This window comes from Ammospiza nelsoni, chromosome 4 (assembly GCF_027579445.1).
Source record: "Ammospiza nelsoni isolate bAmmNel1 chromosome 4, bAmmNel1.pri, whole genome shotgun sequence".
Classification (NCBI taxonomy): Eukaryota; Metazoa; Chordata; class Aves; order Passeriformes; family Passerellidae; genus Ammospiza; species Ammospiza nelsoni.
The window spans coordinates 1,319,730-1,333,676 of record NC_080636.1 but is presented as its reverse complement, the minus strand read 5'-3'; the positions used below and the strand labels follow the sequence as shown (position 1 = coordinate 1,333,676).

Sequence of the window (13,947 nt, the reverse complement as noted above, 5' to 3'; positions counted from 1 at the left end):
GCATGTGAATAACACAGAGGCACTTTGTAATTGCCTTTGCTGGCACTCCAACAAGCAAAACTTCTGTAAATGGAACAGATTTGGGGACAGACATTTAGCATCAACTCAAAAGAGACCTTTTCTTCCTGTCTCTCACAGTGCTGCTTCTCCTCTTTCTCCTTTGTGCTTGCTGGGTCTCTTTTTCTCTCTAATGTGTATGTCTCTCTCTCTTTCTCCTTTTTTTGTTAACTGCCTTTTCTAAACTTGTCCAATTCAGGCTTTTGTCAAGGAAACATTCAGGACTGTGTAAATGGGATCTGGTTTCAGCATATTGCACGCAGCCTGGAGTAGCTTTTGAGACCACATAATCACTTAACCTTTTTAAACAGAAAGAAAGAAAGGCTGAAAGGTCCAAAAAAATATAGCTTTACCTGTAGTTTAGTATGTATTTGTGCAACCATGTGCAGGGAGTGAATGCAGAACTCCAGACAGGCTCATGGGAGTCACAGTGGGAAGAAAACCAGAAATGTTAAAGACCTGCATTTTTTGGGTGGAAAGGCTTTCTGTCTTAAAATGCCCTACTGAGCAGGGGTGCCAGCAAGTCCTCCTGAGAGTTCAGAGTCACTAACTTGACTTTTCGATCTGCTGGGGAGTGTGTCTGTCCTGGCTCCAGTTTGCTCTTTGGTATGTTAGTCCCCGCTCAGGAATCCCGTCCACGAGGATCTCCCCTCTGCTTAGACCTGGTCTCAGAGTAAATTACTGCCATATTACAGAGTAGCTGTTCAGACCCATTGCATGGCTGCTTCCTGACCTCTCCATGAGCCTTGCAGACATTTTCTCAATTTCCACAGTGACAGCCCTTATCAGCACGTCTCCCTCGGCCCCGACTAAAATTTGCGATGTCGCTGCCCACAGCGTGCAGCTCTGACAGGGCTCATTGTCAGGGAGGGGGATTGTGTCTGCTGTGAGGGGCCTCCCGCAGCGAAGACCCCAAAGAGCCCAGCAATTCAGGCCCCAGGACCTGTGGAGGGGGTTAGTATGTCACACTTGCCGCTCAGCTGTCACGGCAAAGACTTCCAGTGCCGGAGTTACTCCGGTTCATTGGATTACACATGAAAGCCTCTGCTTGGAGAGCAAAGCATTTCTGAGCAGGAGTTTGAAATAACATGAAATGGCTGGGACCCAGGATGACAGCCAAGGGGGGCGAGGGAAGGCTGTGGAGACAGATGGTTCCCCCTGTGGAAAAGGGGTATGCCAAAGGGTGTCCTCTTCCAGAGGGAGGGATGTTGGCCAAGGCTGCAGCGGGGTGAGGGCTGAGGGGTGTGCTCACAGACTCAGAGGGCAGTGGCTGCCATTCCCCAGAGCTTGGAGACAGGAGGCTGCAGACCTGCCTCCTCCGTTCAGGAAAGCTCCACTGTAATGCACATCCCAGAGCTTCTGGCCCTCAGCCCTGGGCAGCAGGGCTGGCTGTCAAGTAGGAAGTTCCACTAGGCCATCCTGTAGCTGGCCAGGGAATCCCTACAAGTGCTTACAAAGCGTGTAGATGTGCTGCTTAGGGACGTGGTTTAGTGATGGACCTGGCAGTGTTAGATTAATGGTTGAACTCAATAACCTTAAGAGGTCTTTACCGACTTCAGCAGTTCTATGATGGGCTTAGTTAGAAGTGCTCCTGGACAGGCATAGCTAAAGTAACTGTAAGAAATTTGTTATTTCTCTTAAGTTCTTCATTAAATTTCAGATTTTGCCAGGGGAGGCCCTTGCATTTCTCTAAGTTTCTTGTCTCTGCACTCTTAGAAATACTGTTGATTTCTTTGCTAAGACAAGATGACCCATGCTTCTATCCACCAGCTGCTATTGCTTCAGATTCTCCAGTTTTGGGATGGGCTGGCATGGGGTATCCTCTATTAACAAGCTCATAAAGTTTTATTGGGTCTTTGTTCACTTCTCTGGACCATTCAACATGAATGTTTTGCAAATTGGAGCTGAATGAATTGCACACATTTAAGTTCAGACCAATGTACAAAAGTCTGTCACACTTCTAAGACTTTCCTATGCATGTAAAAGATGCTGACTCTTCTTAAGTCCCTTTAAAACCACTGAGAACTAAGAGGCAAAACATCTTCAGGAAATGAAGCTTCATATGACAAGCAAAAAATTGAGAAAATGGTCAGCGTGACAGGAATCTGAGTTTTTTCCTTTGGTCTTGGCCAAGGAGTTTGTGGAATATGGGAACAATTACAGTGCGATTATGGGGCCGCATTTTGCCTTCAGCTGCAATAGCGTGATTTTGGTATTATTTTGTGAGATGGTCTGGTGCAATTGCCTTACAGACACAGAAATTCTGAGACTGTGCTATGCAGAAAGTTAATGCATTGGCCAGAGCAATCCCATAGACATTCAAATGCATTGGGTGGGTGGTGAATCCCCGCTAAGGAAAACAGTTTGAGCTGATATGAGGGAGAGCACACACTGGCTAGCATGGGGCTGCCTCTCAAGACATAACAAGTTTCCTTGTCCGCTCGTGTCCTGTGCTCACCTCAGTCTGTTGTGATGCCTTTGCAGCCCGGCCCAGGTTCACGCAGCCCGCCAAGATGAGGCGCAGGGTGATCGCCCGCCCCGTCGGCAGCTCCATCCGCCTCAAGTGCGTGGCCAGCGGCAACCCCAGGCCCGACATCACCTGGCTGAAGGACAACAAGCCCCTCACCGCCCAGGAGATTGGGGAGAACAAGAAGAAGAAGTGGACGTTGAACCTGAAGAACCTGAAGCCGGAGGACAGCGGGAAGTACACCTGCAGGGTGTTCAACAAAGTCGGGGAAATCAACGCGACGTACAAAGTCGAAGTGATCCGTAAGTGCGGCTCCGGGAGGGAGAGCAGAGAGGGGCTTTGAGAAAGGGACTGGCTCGGCCAAGACAGTGTGGGGCGGCAAGGGAGCAGAGCCTGGTCCGTGCTCTGACACCTCCTTGCGGATACTGATGTCTGGACAGGTGCTGGGAAGTGCTAAAAACATTAGAAAAAAACACTGCTGGAACTCTAGAATGAGCCTGAAAATTGGGAAAGACAGAGTAGCAAGAAGAAAATTGAGGAGATGAAATGAGGAGAGGTACTTGGGAAACAATCATCTCCACAGGCACCTGCATGGTGAAAGTCATGCCCAGGTCAGTCTTCCACAAGAGAATCAGTTAAAGGACAGACAGAGAACTAACAGAGAAATTCCTTTCAAGTACCATGGCTGAGGGAGGGAAATATGTAGGATAGCCCAGATTAGTATGTCAGAATGGGGGAAACCAGTCAATTTTAAATTTAATTGAGAAGTTTCCCAAGGGAAACTTGAAAAACAAGAAATCTTATGGTTAGAGTGACTATCCAGACAAGGCTTTAGGGCCAGATTATAAAAAATGTTTGGCCATCTGAAGGTCCATGCAGGTAGAAATTAATTACTAAAAAAAAAACCCCAAACCTTAAAAACATCCACTAGGATCCTGTCCTGTCTGTATCTTTAGATGCCTACATAGCTTTAAAGATTCAATCCTCAGAAGATGAGCTGTGGGGGATTACCCTGCATTGTGGTGAGGTAAATTGCTCTTCTTACTATCTAGCTATTCTGAGTCTCGCTCTCTAATCTTCTGTTTCCCCTATTATTGCTGAGGATAATTGTACTAAAATCCTTCCTGAGTTTGCCAGAGAAGAGCTCTTATTCTTAAATCACTGTGCTTTGCCTATGACATCATCATAAGTTGTCATGGAAATGATTACAGAGTCGCCAACTCAAGAAAGAGAAGATGAGCTGAGTGGAGGGAAGATTGAATGGCCTTCATTAATGAGGAGCAGGGGCATGGAGGGCTGCTTCCAGCCACTTGGAAATCATGTTGTTTGTCTGTGCATACAATTTAGCATGAGAAAGTTTATCCCAGTGTGAAAGATTGTTCTTAAAGGTAAAGATCTGTTCTCTGATAAGTCCTTTCCCTAGAATCGCAGGAATTAAAAGCACATGTGGGAAGCCCTGTTGGGCTCTGAAGGCACAAACCTGCTGGACATCTGGGATTGATAAAGATGCAGCTGTGTGGAGACAGTTAAAACATGTGTTTACACTAAAACCAGGAGCAGAGGCAGGGAAATGAATCAAGCCCCATCCTAATGGCAGCTGTGGCATTTTCACTTCATCAAAACCAGACAGCACCAGGAACAAACCCCTTTCTGTGTTCCTGTTTATCTTTTGTTTTTATCAACTTAAAGATGTATGTAACCTTTGTTTTCATTAGCTTTTGCTGGCTAGGAGTGAAAACAGTAACCAAAGCTGGAACCAGAGTCAAGGAGATAAGGGCATTAAGCAGTTTTCAGACATCTTTCTATTTTTAACATCATTCTGTGGAGCATTACAGGTTTTATTCAATTTCCTCCTTTTTTTCCCCTCCCTTGAGCCTCCACTCCTAAGTCCTGCTTATCTGAGTCTCAGTCTCCCCAGCTGTGATTGTTGCTCACAGCCCAAAGGCAAAGCCTACAGAGACTACTGTGGTATTTTTGTTTCCTAAGCACATCTTTAGAGCCCTCAATATTGAAAGTATCCCGAGTTTTTGAAAGAGGGTCCATTGTTCCTTCCTTTCACTCCAAAGCCAGTGCTGGTGGGAGCTGTTTTGTTACATGCTCAATCCAACAGTGTTTGCCATCAAAAGGAGTTGATGATTGCCAGCAGTTACCACCCACTGTGATACCATAATTTCTCCTGTGCCTAGGACAGAGGTTTGCATTACCTCCTTGTCTGGAAACTGTGACTGATTTATCTGATCCTAACACTAAAAAAGATCCAAACATTCCTCAGAAGGAGGCGTACATTTTTCCTTTCACTTTATGTGGTGTTGACACAACCTTAGACTTACAATCCTGCTGGAAAGGATGGTCTTGTGAAGCTCTTCCAAAATATGAGGGCTCAGAGGGAAACCATCCTTTTCTCCAGGTCTGGTGCAGGTGGAAAATTAACTTCCTTGTTATAAACAGGAAGATTCAGGTTGAGCATGAGAACAGACTTGTTAAAGCCTCAGACAATGGTGGAGTTGTTTGGAGAGCATCTACCACTGGAGGCTTTGGCAAGAGGCTGGCAGGAGAAGTTTGCAGAAATCTCAGCCTGCCTTGGGGCAGGCAGTTGGACTGGACGATGATTTTGCATCCCTCCTACACCTTTCCCCTCCGTTTCCACAACGCAAGTTACTGCGGCTGGCAAACCCCTTTTCCCACGGCGCTCCCTGTGTTTGTGTGCAGAGAGGACGAGGTCCAAGCCCATCCTGACGGGCACCCACCCCGTGAACACCACGGTGGACTACGGCGGCACCACGTCCTTCCAGTGCAAGGTGCGCAGCGACGTCAAGCCCGTCATCCAGTGGCTGAAGCGGGTGGAGTACGGCACGGAGAGCAAGTACAACTCCACCATCGACGTCGGGGGGCAGAAATTCGTCGTGCTGCCCACGGGCGAGGTCTGGTCCCGCCCCGACGGCTCCTACCTGAACAAACTGATGATCACTCGAGCCAAGGAGGAGGATGCAGGGATGTACATCTGCCTCGGGGCAAACACCATGGGCTACAGCTTCCGGAGTGCTTTTCTCACCGTCCTGCCTGGTGAGTTGTGATGCTTTTCCCCCCTCTGTTATCAGTCTTCTGTGTCATGGCGTGGCAGTGTTCCTCACTCGGGGTCATCAAATTTGGTGGTGGTGTTCACAGAGGTCCCAGGACGAGGGAAGAGAATCTCTTCCCTCCATGTTCCAGAAGGCTGACTTATTATTTATGATATATATTATATTAAAAGAAAATTATATAGTAAAACTACACTAAAAGAAATTTTTTCATCAGAAGGCTAGCAAGGAATAGAATGGAATGATAATAAAATCTTGTGACTGACCAGACAGTCTGAGACAGCTGGACTGTGATTGGCCATTAATTACAAACAACCACATGAGACCAATCAAAGATGCACCTGTTGCATTCCACAGCAGCAGATAATCATTGTTTGCATTTTGTTTCTGAGGCCTCTCAGCTTCTCAGGAGAAAAGATCCTAACGAAAGGATTTTTCATAAAATATGTCTGTGACATCATGGTATTTATTCATTCAGCTGCTGTTGCCCATTGGCTCCCTGGCCCTCTCTGATGCTGTGCTGATTTAGGCCAGCCCAGTTCTGATAAGAATGAATGGGGGATTACATCAGCCCTGATTTAAGTCAGTCCCTGCTGAAATCCTGTTGTTGATATTTCCTTTTCTCCCTTTGTGGGGAATGACCACAGAATCACAGAATGGGTCAGGTTGGAAGGGACCACTGCTGGTCATCTGGTCGAACTTCCCTGCTCAAGCAGAGTCAATCCAGAGCATGTGGCACAGGATTGTGTCAGGATGGTTCTGGAATATCTCCAGTGAGGGAGACTCCACACTCTCTCTGGGCAATCTGTTCAGTGCTTGGTCACTGCACAGTAAAGGAGTTCTTCCTCATGTTCAGGTGGAACTTCCTGGGCATCAGTTTCTGCCCTTTCTTTGTGTCCTATTGCTCAGCATCATGGAGCAGAGCCTGGTCCATGCTCTGGCACCTCCTTGCAGATACTTACAGACATTGTTGAGGCCCCTCTCAGTCATCCAGGTGACATAAATTGAATTATCTACTCCTGTATGAAAGAGGAGCAAGCTGGGGAAAGTTACTGCAGTTGCAGACACTAAATCACTAAATCACTGCAGGATGAGAGAGGGGAACTGAATAAGAACACAGTTTGCAACCTCATTCCCTAAAATTCCTCCTTTCTCTTGCCCTTATTTATATTGCTTTTACTAAAAGGAAACAATGATACAGGCCCATAAAATGAGGGAAGAATAAAAACTGTCTGGGTCACAAAGAAATGAAATGAATGAGTGTGAAAAACAGAGTGATTGATCAGTTGAATTTTCATCCAATGGTCCCCTGGGGCCCCTGTACCAAACTCAGAGCTCAGGGCTGGTGGCCACATCCAGCTGAGACTGCATCATTTGTGTTTGAGACTCACCATCCCAGCCTGGTCATCTGCTCCTCTGTCTGCTGACTGTGCAGTTCTGCCTGATAAACATTTTGGATTTAGGACTATAACTGAAAGGCCTGTAAATACCCAGGAAAAAGCAGCATGGGTGGGATATAACTCAAAGCCTCTGGGAGTTTGTGGCCGATGAGAGTCTGATCCAGCTCCCACTGAAACCAGGGGAGACTTTCCATGGGTTTGAATGGGACTGTAGTGAGGCCTCGTGCCAGAACCAGAGCCTGCAGGGCTGTTGGTATTGGCAGTGATGGAGAAGGAGAACCCAGCTTGCCCTAAGATGCAAAGATGTGGTTGTAAAGCCATGGCTTAAAAAAGACCGTTTTGCTTGTAAATCTACCAGATTTGACATTGACAGCTCTGAGGAACGTGGATGAATATCAAAACACTTTCTTTTCAGCCCAGCATAGGATTTCTGCCAACCAGCATGACGACTTCTATTTTCTGTGGTCAGCTGATAGGTCAGATCTCTGATCTTGTCATGTTTTTAACAGGGGGCTGGGCCAGACTCGCCTTCCAGCCTAAATTATCCTCTAATTTCCAGAGCTGGTGAATCAAAATTTCATCTATTAAGGTCAAAGTATAGGTCCCACAACTTCAAAGAGACCACATGGTATATATTTAACATTTCAAGCTACCCATAGGATTATTTGTCAAGGAGGGAAAAAGACATTAGTGTCTTAAAGAAGTTTAGCTTGGAAGCTAAGTGATAGATGTTTGAATATAACATATTGAATGATTAAGATAGCCTGTGGTTTTGGAAGTTTTCTGAGTGTCTCCCTGCAGGCTGAATTCTGTGCCTGGGTGTGTTTCAAGGCATTGGATATTCCAGCTGGTAGCTATCTAGACAAGGATTTTCACAGCTAAAATCCTATCCCCAGGACTCCTTTTGGGTCTATAAATGAGGAGATCAGGCTGAGAAACTGGAGTGGCTGTCCAGGGATGGCCACTGACTGCCAGCTGCAGAGAGATAAAGGAGGAGGTAGTTGTGAAAGATGATGTCCAAAGCATCTTATCTCCTCCAGCAGCTGAATTTACTGCCCTTGGAAAGCCAGCAGCAGCTCCAAAGAGACTGGTGGAGGGTAGAGCCCATTTGGGATAGGAAGCTGGGGTACACTTCAGTGCTGAGTGAACTTTCAGTTCTCCATGGCTTGGGAACCAAGGAGGGGCCACCAGCCCCCCTACATTTTCCCATCCTTCAGCCTTCCTGCTAGCCACAGAGGAAAGTCAAGCCAACACCTCCAAAACCCCACATTCATTCTCCCTGCCATGGTGCTGGGCAGCTCCAGGACTGGCAGACAGGATTTCTAGAGAGTGCCCGAAGCCCTTGCAGGCACAGCGGCAGCTGGCAGAGGTGGGTGGGCAGCGTGCTGTGGCTCTGTGCAACCTGGGCTGGCGACAGTGAGGTTTTACTGGCGTGTCCTGGCTTGTGTCCTTCAGTCTGGGCAGCAAAGCCCATTCTGTCACAGTGAGAGCGTTAGGGAACTCTCTCAGGCTGGCTCTAGTGTGCATCCATTAAAGCCTGGATAAGAGAGTTATAAAATCCCCCAAAGATTTTATCCCCTCCTGACCCCCAAACCAGAGAAAATGAGTTGCTGGTCCTTCCAGGAGCGCTGAAAGCAGAGCGGTTTCCAGCCATCACGCGCTGGCTGGTTTCTGCCTCGTTCCCTGCTCTGGCAGAGCTGCAGACAGTCTGTCCGGCAGCCAGCCCCGGTGTGCCACGCGTTTTGAATCCGCTCCATTAACCCTTTCTGTCTCTCCGTGCCCAGATCCCAAGCCTCCCAGCGCAGCCGTGCCGCCCTCCTCAGCCAGCAGCCTGCCCTGGCCCGTCATCATCGGCATCCCGGCCGGGGCCGTGTTCATCCTGGGCACCGTGCTGCTGTGGCTGTGCCAGTCCAAGAAGAAGCCGTGCTCCCCGCCCGGCCCTGCGGCCCCCGCGGCCCGCCCGGCGCCCCGCGATCGCGCCGGCCTGGCCCAGCTCCCCGACAAGGACTGCCTCTCCTCCGTCGCCTACGACGAGTACGTGGCCCAGCAGCAGCACCTGCTGTCCCAGGCGCCCGGCCTGGCCCCGGCCGTGGCCCCCAAAATGTACCCAAAGATTTACACGGACATCCACACCCACACGCACTCGCACGTGGAGGGCAAGGTGCACCAGCACCAGCACATCCAGTACCAGTGCTGAGGGCCGGCCCCGCGGCTCCTCTGGGCTTTTCTCCCTCGTGGTACCTCAGCAGAGACTGCTCCGAGCCAGCTCAGCGCTGCCAGCAGCAGGCAAAGCAGACAGAAAAGGTTATATATGTAATTTTAAATATATATATATACATATATATATAATTGTATATGCGTGTGTGTATGTGTGTATATATATATGTGTATATATCTATATCTATCTATATAAATATATATATAATAGAGAAAGACACAGAGAGAAAAGAGATTTTTTTTTTTTAATTATTGCAATCAGGATGTAGCCGAGGAATAATGAAGGAACTCCAATTCACAGCAGAGAAGCAGCCGTCTCCAGCAGCAGAGCCTTCCTGGATATTTTAATCAGAGTGGCAACAAGTGAGATGGGGCACAGGGATGTGAACCAATACACCTTCCCCGTGTTACTGAAGGGAGCAGGTAGAGCCAGAGGTGTGTGTGGTATTTCCTGGCTGGGCCTGGATTCCTTCCTGGGCATTGTTTTGGTGGGGAGCCCCCAGACCTCTCCTGCCCCGAGTGACTCGAGCTCTGACACACCTGAGGCTCAGTGCCAAAGCACCAGGAGACATAACCCATTCATCTCTTCCAGGGAAAGGAAATAACACAAGAGGGTCTGAAAAAACCAATTTCTGTTCACAAGGTGAAATGCCACGTGCTTCTCAGTTGTGGTCAGCACAATCAGCTAAGCAAGCTGGTTGGTTCAGTTTCTGCAAGGTGAAGGCATCTTGTTTGCCGTGGGATGTTCTGCAGACCAGCTCCGCTCCTCTGGTCCTAGGACTCAGTGCCACTGCCAGGAAAAAAGGAAAGAAGGAAAAAGGAACATTGTACAGAACGCCTTTATATTTATATTTAAGAAATAATAATAATTAATAATAATAATTGAACTGCTGATGGTGAAGAAAGCAAAACACACTGTCCTTCTCTGATGGCTTAGAGTGACAAGCTACTGGATTTTCTGCGTCAATGCAAAGTACGTGAGAGCATTAGAAAAAATCGTAAGAAGCAAAGAGAGTGAAATAATCTTGTAGGAAAAAATTGCATTTGAGAAATATCCACCTAGGTTGTGTGTGGTTGTCCCCTCCCCTCAGATATCACTTCGTAAGTGATAAAGCATTGCAGTTCAAACAACAGGAAAAACAGAAAGAAGAGAAAATAACTAAGGACCATATTAAATACCTATATGGACTGGGAATTAATCCAATTGCAAAATATAAAACCTTTGTAATTCTATATAGAGTTTAAACAGAAGTCATGTATATTTAATTTATTTTGTTAAACAAGAAAAAAAAAAATGTATGATATTTTCCTCGAAACAGGCATTTCTATATGTATTTTTGATCAAAGAAAATAAAGATTTTTTTTTTTTCAGGTTCTGTAGATGCCATGCTCAGAACACACTTGATGTAGCTTGTGAACAACCGTGCTTCTCCTAACCTGGAGGCCACCTGTCTCTGTGCCTTTTCACACCAGCCAGGTGCCATCTCCTGTCCCCTCAGGTGCTGCTGGTGCCATCCCGTCCATCAGAAAATTACCTTTCCCACTGGCTGTGTTCTGGCTGGGGGCTCTGCAGTGCCCAGATCACTCCTCATGGACCCCAGCCATCTTCAGCAGCAGAGTTCTTCTCTCACAGGGAAATCTGTTTCGCTGTGCATTTCTGGGGGCGTGGGGAGGATGATTAATTTGTTTTTTAAGCCCAGGCCTGCAGTGGTTTGTTGGTTTGGGTTTTTTTAAAGAAAATTTTGTAAATCAAAGCATAATAATTTGTGAGGCTGTAAAAGGAACTTCGGCCTCAGGGTGCTCGGAAGGGGAAATCATGAAATGTGGGTGAAACACTTGATTTGTAGCTGCAGCTGCTTTAGGAGCCAGTGGAGGGTGAGCTGGGCACAGTGAGAACACAGGAGCTGCTCCCTTCAGTGGGGCTTGAACCTTCCCTGTGCTGCACCCCACACAGGGGCACCCAGCTCTTCAGGGGCCAGCATTGTTTTTGGAGAAGGCAGGTTCAGCAATGATGGAACTGTTTATTTTCTACTCATTTAGAGTTTGATAGTTTAAAAAAAAAAAAAGAAGAAAATTTGAAACATGCTAATTTTCAAGTTTGGAATCACTTCCTTCTCAAGCCTGTTCCATGAAAGGGATCCCCACCAAACCAGCTGCTCCATTTAAAAGTGAAACACTTTATTTAATCTGAAACAAAGCTGTGCTTTAGGCTTTGCTTTTCTCTGAACATTTGTGGAGGTGTTTGCTCTGTGTTGACCCGCAGTGATTTTTTTCTGGTGGTTTGTTTGAATCACCAGCAAACCAAACAGTTCCCTGTTTGCTCAGCCGTGCTGCTGAGATGGGGCCCCGGTTCAGTGAAACACTGAATCAGCTCCTGCTTTCTTCACCAATGCATTCTGCTCCAAAAAGTCCTTTTCTTGCCTTCGGAGGAGGTTATCCATGTAATAACCTCTAAAGGAAGGCTGTCCCTCTCTTGTAGAGGTTGTAATAAAGCAACCTATTGATAACTAGTATTTTTCAGCAGGAGGGTTCAAACAGATTTATGAAATTGCTAAATTTCAGATTAAGGATATCTTTATATGCATCCTCTCAGCTTCAGGGAGAACTGAGAGGAGCTTAAGTGTGAGCACTGATATAAGGCATGGATATAAGGCATGGTTTGGGCAGGAGTTCTTAATGGCTGAAGTATACCGACTCATTTCATTTTAAAAAATAAATAAAAAAGCCTCTACACACTAAGGGCATTGCCTTTATTTCAAGGAGACACTAAGTGTATGTTTCCCTGAGAGATACTAAAGTCTGCATCTCATATCCCGTGCCTGTGGGAAGCTGCGTACTGCACCGCGGCGTGTCCCAAACTCCTGCACATTCCAGCAGCACGGGGGCATGGAGAAGGGCAGGGTTCCCCTGTAAACCCATGGCTGCTCTCTGCTCTCTGGGCCAGTGTTGTGGCGAGGAGACGCTTCTGGCCGTGCCCTGTGGGCAGCACCAACACCAGCCTCAGAGCTGGGCACTGGCTTTGTGGGTTCAGCCCTAACAAACCCTGAGAGATTTCCTGATGGCACCAGCTCCAGTGGCAGCTCTGAGCCTCAGAGAGGGGTTGGTGGGCTAAGAGAAGCACTCCTGCATTTCCCACGCAGCGCAGAATTCCAGGCTGTCGTAGCACTCTCCACCTGCCCTTTGTGACCCGGCTCCGTAGTGCTGCATCACGCAGGCAAAAACCACATTTTGTCAGATGGCTCCGGTGGAAGGAGTGGCTTCCCCCTGCCCGCAGAGATAAATCTCTAGTGCTGCTGACAGAGCTCTCCAGGGGCAAATGTTGCATTAAACCACCTGTGTGGGCGGTGCATCAGCCCAGGGCGGCTGCAGCTCTCGGCTGTGGCACTGGGAATGCTGCTCTGCTTTTGGGTGCACCGTGAGAGATGCCAGAAAGGCCTTGATTTGCAGAAAGCCTGGGGATTTCATCCTGCCTTGGCTGTCTGCTCCATCCTGACCACCAGGAATGGTGTGAGATTTCCCCCCAGGGAAATACCCTCACGTGCCCTGTTTAGGAGGGGCTGTGGTTGTTGTCTGGGCCTTGCACTGGCTTGCTGTGCCTGGGTGCATTTCACATTTTTGAGGAATTATTTTTCCTTCACAACGTACCTCTAAGACCTTTTCTGAGTCACTCTGTCCCAAGCCCTACTGCATGCCATTGAATTTTAGGGCTTGATTGTGCCTTGCTTATGTTGCAAAGTTTTCCATAGTTTAAATAAATTCAACCAGGTCACACTTGTGTATGAACATGTTTTTTATTCAGTGGGAAAAGATTTGGATGCATCTTCATTCCTAAATAGAGGGTGTTCAAAGAAAACCATTGTCTTGTTTCTGGTAACTGACCCTATGTTGAACACAGAAGATTTTTCATTTTATGTATTTGTATGCATAAAGGCATATAGATGTACATGCCAAGTTGTGATACAGAAGGCAATTGTACTTTTAAAACTGTGGAGCTTCAAAGATCAAAGGAATTTTAGGCTTAAAACTCACTATCTTTGTTAATTTTATTTGCATTACAGATCAAACATGGCTTTACCTACCAGTTTGTGCATTTTTTAACTTTGTATGGACAATCTTTCTGTGGTCAGCCCCTTTCAAACTGAAAACTTATCAGACATTGAAGATAAAAAGTGTTCTGTGGTTTTCATTTGGTGACAAATACAATAACTGAACACATCAAAGGAGACAGAATGGCACCATGTGTCTGTGGCTTTGTAATAAAAGTTGCAGAAAAAAAGGAATAAAAGCCTGTAGTTGTGTTAATGTGTTTTAGAGTTCTGTGTTTTGAAGGGAAGTGTGGCTCTGTGTGGGTGTGTGTGTGTTACACATCAGGAGTTTGTGCTGGCAGGGCAAACAGAATTGTCAAGTTACCTGTGTGCCACAGCTTGGTCTGATATTTTGTGGGGGTTCTGTGTATCAAGCAAAGGCCTTATTTTTTTAATGATTTGGGAAAGATTTCTGAGATTCAGTGAAAAAGGGCAGTTTTTAATCTGTTCACCTCTAGAGCCAAATGCTACAACTGCACTAGGAGCCAAATTTTAATTAGCAAGATGGAATTTTGGAGTACCTGGAGTGGACCAGGGATTTCAAGGTCAAGCTCAGCACCTCCACCTCTCTTGAGGCAAACCTGTGAGTGTCTCACTGCTCACTCCAGAGGCAGTAAATGTCCAAGCTGTGACATCTGAAGTTC

The 13,947-nt window shown here is 46.9% G+C and overlaps 1 protein-coding gene across 1 annotated transcript in view; it reads left to right on the top strand.

Annotated features, from left to right (window-relative positions):
* FGFRL1 (fibroblast growth factor receptor like 1) overlaps nt 1-13,503 on the top strand; it is a 170,368-nt gene extending 156,865 nt beyond the window's left edge. The window contains exons 5-7 of the mRNA XM_059470991.1: nt 2,542-2,826; nt 5,234-5,587; nt 8,786-13,503. Of these exons, the coding sequence (XP_059326974.1) occupies nt 2,542-2,826; nt 5,234-5,587; nt 8,786-9,198 (1,052 nt within the window). The 3' untranslated portion in view covers nt 9,199-13,503. The remainder of the gene's footprint in view (nt 1-2,541; nt 2,827-5,233; nt 5,588-8,785) is intronic.
* Nucleotides 13,504-13,947: the final 444 nt, after the last annotated feature.